At 37.5% G+C, this 6777-nt stretch overlaps 1 protein-coding gene across 1 annotated transcript; it reads right to left on the reverse strand.

The window, feature by feature from the left end:
- Positions 1-1887: 1887 nt before the first annotated feature.
- On the reverse strand, positions 1888-5103 carry LOC149780350 (uncharacterized). Its single transcript, XM_089936365.1, has one exon. The coding sequence runs from the start codon at positions 4786-4788 to the stop codon at positions 2605-2607; it is 2184 nt and encodes a 727-aa protein (XP_089792491.1). The 5' UTR covers positions 4789-5103; the 3' UTR covers positions 1888-2604.
- Positions 5104-6777: the final 1674 nt, after the last annotated feature.

Here is a 6777-nt window from a genome sequence, read left to right on the forward strand (position 1 = left end):
GTCTAGCATTTACGGATCACTCACACGTCTCTCCACTATCCGCGTGGGTTTGAGTCTCGGCTCGGTCATCCTGAGCATGTAAGAAAAGAAACCTTACCAGTAGCTTTAAGTGGGTCAGTGGTTATTCCAAGGATTCTCTGGGGTCTTCCTCCACCAAATATGCTGGCCGCCATAATAGCCTATCATGTGCTGAAAAATGGTATTAAATCCACACAAAGCTACTGATGTCGTGACACCCTGAAAAATGCACCCACTGTGCGACGCTGAAATCATACTTACGTCTGTGTGGGTTCTAGTCTCGGGGTCAGCCAATGTGGGCATGTGAGAAAACGTCCCACTAGCATCCCATGGATAGGTGGTTCTTCTCAGGGCTCTCCCGGGTTCTTCCTTCGACTGATATACTGGCCGCCATATATAGCCTATCATGTGCTGAAAAATGGCGTTAAACCCACAACAACAAAACCCTACACCTGGGGAGTAAGTAAAGGACGTACATATTCATACATATGTCCAATCCTGAGGTTCTTGTGTAACTATTTCAGACATATAACACCATTAACTGTAAGAGGAGTTATCAGTTGTAATCTTAAATTTCTCAATTTTCCCCCTCAAACTGAGATTTGTCGTTTATATGCTCACGACATATTTGAATTTTAGGCAAATTTAAAGATAGGATACAAGATGAAAATTAACTAATTGAAGCTTTAGACAGCCATAAATATTTTTCTTCTTAAAAGAAGGACCTGAAAAAATTCCTTGAAGTTGAGAAAATCTTTAAACATTTCGGAAACATGAAACAAGAGCATTTAAAAAAGTTAATTCAACATAATGTGACTGAATTTTAGTCTTTGGCAAGTGCTTAATTTTCATTGACAATTAATGTGTTGCCAAGTTATAAATATATAATGAACACTCATTTTCGAGGGAGAACAATAGAAATTAATGAAACCGGGCCAAGATTACTAATACACCAGAAACTTTAAAAAGTTCAAAACACAGCTTCTCGTATCACCTTTGAGCACCACAATCAGAACACACCTCCCCTTTGCTCTGTACCCTATGCTGGTTATACATTCGATCCAGAATCAAACACAAATTGTTTTCTCTGTGCTACGTTTCACTGGCGGACTCCAGCCCAACCTACCTATCCGACCTCAACCATGTGTACACACCAGTAAGATACTCACGCTCCTCTTCTGACAATCGTATACTCATTATTCTCACTATGAAACCTAAGTCATATGGACAACGTTCTTTTGCATACCAGGACCCAGCTACGTGGAACGAATTGCCCACTGAACTTAGACACAAAGAATCAGTGATCTCATTCAAGAGTGCTCTCAAAACTCACTTATTTCGACTGCAAGAACAAACTTAAAGACCTAATAATGTTTACTACCTTAAATGTTTTCAGCATGTATTCTAATTTCGTAGTGTTTGTTTTCTTGTAATCATAGCATTATATATGTTCTTTTTAATTATATTTTAGGTGTTGTATAATGTTGTAAAGCGCTTAGAGCTTTTAAAGATTAGGCGCTATACAAAGTCCTCATTATTGTTATTGTTATTATTATTATTATTATTATTATTATTATTATACAGAGTCAGAAAAAATTGTACAAATGGTGTATGCTTAAACTCTACATTATTTTTAGATGTACATCTTTTTGGGAGTGTATTATGATGACCTCGATCTTTTTCGTTTGACTGAAGAGAAAGGTCATGTATTCAGTTTCTATAGTTACGTAAATCCGTGACATTGTTGCAGGAGAAGGATATATGTATTCAGTTTATAGAAATATGTACAGTCGTGACCCTTCTTCGATTTTAATTTGTATAACCTTGATTAAGAGAACACAATTCGTTGAAAAGAAAAAAGACACAATAATTGATAAAATATGTTTATATACCTTATGATATGAATTTAATACAGCTTTTCCACAAATTTGAGAACAAATATTGTAAACGCTTAATTAGTTTGTTATTCCGACCCCCCTCCCTTATGAGCATCCATGCAAAGCGAACCATTACACGTATTCAAGTTGTTTCACTGCAGTGTAATTTGACAAAGAAACATAAAATCAAGGGTTATCTACATGTAGTCGAAAAGCATCTTAAAATATGAAAATAACTATTCGAACATTTTGATCTACGCTTAATAAACAAATGTCATTATTTTGGATCAAGATATTTTGCTTTGGAAGACTTCTACCTCCTCAATAAAATAAGGATAAGCGTGGAAGTATGCTAACCATTCAATGAATTCGGGAACATATAAATGTAGCTGAGTTTCTTTGTTACATTAATTTAAAAATAAGACAAAAGTAATTAATTTCAATCATCTTCATTTTACTCCCCAGTTTATATATATATATATATATATCCTTATTTCTTCTTTCTGTCTGCATGTATGATTCTCTGCACGTATATATATACGTCTTTCGATTAGAAAGGAAGTGAAAGAATATCCTATAGTCTGAAAACGAGAACTAAATTAGTATTTGGATAAATAGCTTGGGATTGTTCCCTTGTTTCAGTGAAATGGAATCCAACCGTATTCAAATGAAGCCACGCACCCGACCCGGACAAGAAGAAATGAAGATGTCAGGTCTCATGATGTGATCCGATCAGTCTATTAGACGAAAATATGAGCTGGAACAAATGTAAAAAACTTTTCCAGTCTGAGTTATTAAATTCGCGAACCACCATAACGTTCCTGTCCACTGAAACACGGTTAGGACGAACAATGGTACAACTGAGTGGTAAAATATTTTCCTGTAGCATATTCCCTAACTCGTCCAGGATGCTAATTTTGCTTTCCGCTTCAAAGCAAAGAAAAAGCAAACCTTTGTCTGCACTTATACTCGATACACAACGCGTAATTGGACGGGTCCATAAAATGTCACCAGATTTTTTAATGCAGACGATAGCAGATTCTGCGCCAATGATTAATCTCTTTCCGTCTGACGTTGACGCCATGGCATTCGGTCCCCTGACCATCTGTTTCGTGTTACTGCTGATAATGGTTTTAACCTTGGTAGGGCGAATTTTCTGTGCATTCAGTGGGATGAAATTACTATGCGGATTATACTCGTGCTTGATGGTTATTAGGTCAATACAGTCGACCATTAGGTCCGTGGTGTGGGTCAGCGAAAATTGATCTTGATACGTGATCCGTCCAAACCTGTCTTCTAGCGCGGATGTACGCATATGACAAATTGCTGAGTATGGCTTGTCCGTTTCTATCCGATATAATATGCTCAAAGTTGGCGCTGTGGACACGACTGTCAGGAATCGAATATTGTGGTTAACAATGACATTGGAAGACTCTTTAATGGCACACAATCTCCAAGGACATTTTAATGCTATCCCCTGCACAAATTCATTCTCTAGAGTAAATTTCTGGATCGTGCTTTCATTAATCATGATGATGTGCGAATTGGAAATGACAAGGTCACTGCATGACAGCTCAAAAGATGTTAACTGCTCAAGGCCTTTCAAATGCTGTTGAAGATCAGTGACAGCTTTCGATGTGTCGCGAATGGTCAGATCACCAACTACCACACGATGAGAATTTCGATTCTTATTGGGTGAAGGCAAAACAGAATGGGTCACTGACTTTCGTACTGTCTTTAATGTTGGGGATATAGCGTGCTGAACACCAATTCCTTGCGTAACCGGTTGAGGAGTGTCTTTACTGATGGATCCGGAAGATCTCTGACTTTTGTCGTCCTTTTTGATAGACTTCGACGAGGGACGGGGACGTTTTGGACTTACTGATCCATCGTTAATAGTGGACGTCCTTACCTTTGTATTAGCTTTGATATATGTCAACCGACGTGGTGATACGGATGAGTATGTACGATCGTCCCGTTTGATGAAGACAGGAAGCTGTTCAAAGGCGATAAAGTTGAAAAATTGCTCATTTACCTCTGCAGAGATTGGAAAAGGTCTCAGTTCTATTGCGTTCAGAGATTGTTCAAAATTGTTGACCTCTTTTTCCAATGGTGTCCACAAAGACAAAATATCTCCAGTTCCATCATACGAGTCATTCGACTTTGTCCGAAGTGCATCTTCCACATGACTTCTCGTTTTAGCAATAAGGGTCTTTGTGGTTGTGAGATGCTCCAGCTCAGAAGCAGGCATTTTTGTTGCCTCAACAACCTCTTGTTTGGCTTCTTTTAATTTCGCTTTCACCGCTTTGCTAAATCGTGTGAACTGCTTTTCCACTTCCACAATTTGTCTAATCAGTTCTTCAGCATGGACATTTGTCATTTTAGAATCCAAAATCCTCCGAATTCTTTCTTCTTGTTGATTTAGCTGTCCAAGAAGTTCTTTTATTTGAAGTTTAACCTCCATCAGTGAGTCTTGAATTGTTCCACATGAACACGGATCCTTCGTGTGATTTTCAATTACACAATCTGCGCATAGAATTTCCCTGTGATGAAAGCAGAAATACTCTTTGAATTTACCGATATGCATGTTGCACATTGCTGTGCGCTGATACTGCTCTATGGTATGCAGCTGGAGAACACTAAACGCGTCCACTGGAAATTCCCGAGACCAGTTATCCGGTACATCAGGAATGTGATGTTTCGTTCTACATACTGGACAATCGAAAATTCCATCCACTCTGTCAGTGAGAGCAATTTTGATAACACGATCTAAACAGTCCGAACAGAATGAATGATCACAAGAAAGTTTCCTTGGATCTTTCAAATGTCCAAGGTGAATTGGACAACGGAAATGTTCCGCTATATTTTTCACATTCCTTATTGACTGTGACATTTTGAAGTATGAATCGATCTCTATTCAGATCACTTGATTAATTTCTTATACTTGATTCACTTGAATAGATGTAAAGAGATTCCACTGTAAAAACGTATACATTAAGTTCCCATCACAAACAGAATCACCTCTAAAGTTAACATATGTTAGTTAGTACAGGAAGATTTCTGAAACAATTTACTATTAACTCAACGAAGTCAAGGATAAAATTAAAACTGCTGATTACGATTCAGTTAAATATGTTTTCAGCTGTACTTTCCGTCTTCCCACGTAAACATCTTACATAGGAAGAACAAAACTAGTCTTCAGTTTAGAACTGGACTGAAATGACTTGATAAGACGGCATGTAATGATATATACATGTACGACTTTTCCCATGGCTCTACAGGTAAACAAACAGTACTTGTATGAATCATTTGGACTTATCGGTACTAATCAGTCTTTGTTTTATGGCATTCATTAGCTTCTCTTTCTATCTGGTAAATGACCATGACAAAACATTGTCTACATTCACTCAGTAATGGCGTCGCGTGAAAGTGATCCTTTGGTATTTATTTACTTAGCCTACCTGCATTGAAATTTGAATTTTAATTACACACACTGTATTGGAGGAGAGGGAGTAGAACACAGGCCCCCCGATGTGCTGCCTTGATCACAGGTGCCCTAGTGTACTGACTAGCTCGCATATACCCCGATGTACTGCCTAGATCACATGGAACCCAATGTAGTGCCTCGGTTATACCGCCCCCCCCCCCATGTAATACCAAGATCACACAGTCCCCATTGTACCACCCATACCTCACGACCCCACATGTACTGCCTAGATCACACGGACCCCATGTACAGCCTCCTAGATCGCACGGACATCGATGTACTGCCTGGATCACGGATCCCAATGTACTGCCTAGATCTTATGGACTCCGATGTACTGCTTACATCTCATGGCCCCATGTACTACCTAGACCACATAGACCCCGTGCACCGCCTAGATCACACGGACCCCGTGCACTGCCTAGATCACACGGACCCCATGCACTGCCTAGATCAATATATATATATATATATATATATATATATATATATATATATATATATATATATATATATATATCCCACTTGAATTTAGCGTATAAATTAATTTGATACATTACAAGATAATTAGTATAAATTAAGTAATCATAATATAATTTAAATAATTACCCTGCGATATTTTCTTAGTTGCTTTGGAGTTTTGCTCTGGTTAATGCGAGTCGTTTGAGTGAACAGCTACTTTAGCCTGAACTTATATGCGGTCCTCATGTCATTAAATATATTATACATATATCCCTTTTCAAGACAATTCCCTCTCGCTCGTTTTTGTTAATTGGGACGAGCATTTTATGGTTCAATAAGTAAACCTAAGGCTCTTGGTCTAAGTAAAAATGGTCTCTCTCTCTCTCTCTCTCTCTCTCTCTCTCACACACACACACACACACACATTAAAGTTTCAAAGGGTGGAGTTATCCGAAGGATGGTGATGATATATGTCACTTGGAATATTGATATATTAACGTAAATGTGTAAAGTATAAAACTAATTTTGCTAAAAATCTTTCAACATGTTGAGTTAATCTCAGAAATTATAATTCATGCTTCATTTATATTTTCTACGTGATGATAATTGCAACACATAACACACCTGTCACAACCATAGTATGATATCAACATATTAAATTTATTTATGATCCTATGTGATATCATCACCAGTTGCCAAACTTAACTGGTCGTTCATTTATTGGGAATGGACTAGATGGTCCGCAACATTTATGTAGGTAATTAAAAATATCTAAAGGGAATATTACATTAGTTATTAATATATAACGAGGAGTATGACTGAATATTTTATAAATTATTTGCATATTATTGATTCTTTAAATAACACAGGTGTCTGAAGGGATATCAAAACTAAAGAAGCAAAATACCAATAATTTCTGTTCTGATTTTACTGGCA

The sequence above is a fragment of the Sinohyriopsis cumingii genome, chromosome 16 (genome assembly GCF_028554795.1).
Source record: "Sinohyriopsis cumingii isolate HCF-2022 chromosome 16, ASM2855479v2, whole genome shotgun sequence".
Classification (NCBI taxonomy): Eukaryota; Metazoa; Mollusca; class Bivalvia; order Unionida; family Unionidae; genus Sinohyriopsis; species Sinohyriopsis cumingii.

What these genes read in the sequence shown, in the direction of transcription:
- LOC149780350 (XM_089936365.1), bottom strand. Translation starts at nt 4,788, where the DNA reads ATGTCACAGTCAATAAGGAATGTGAAAAATATAGCGGAACATTTCCGT.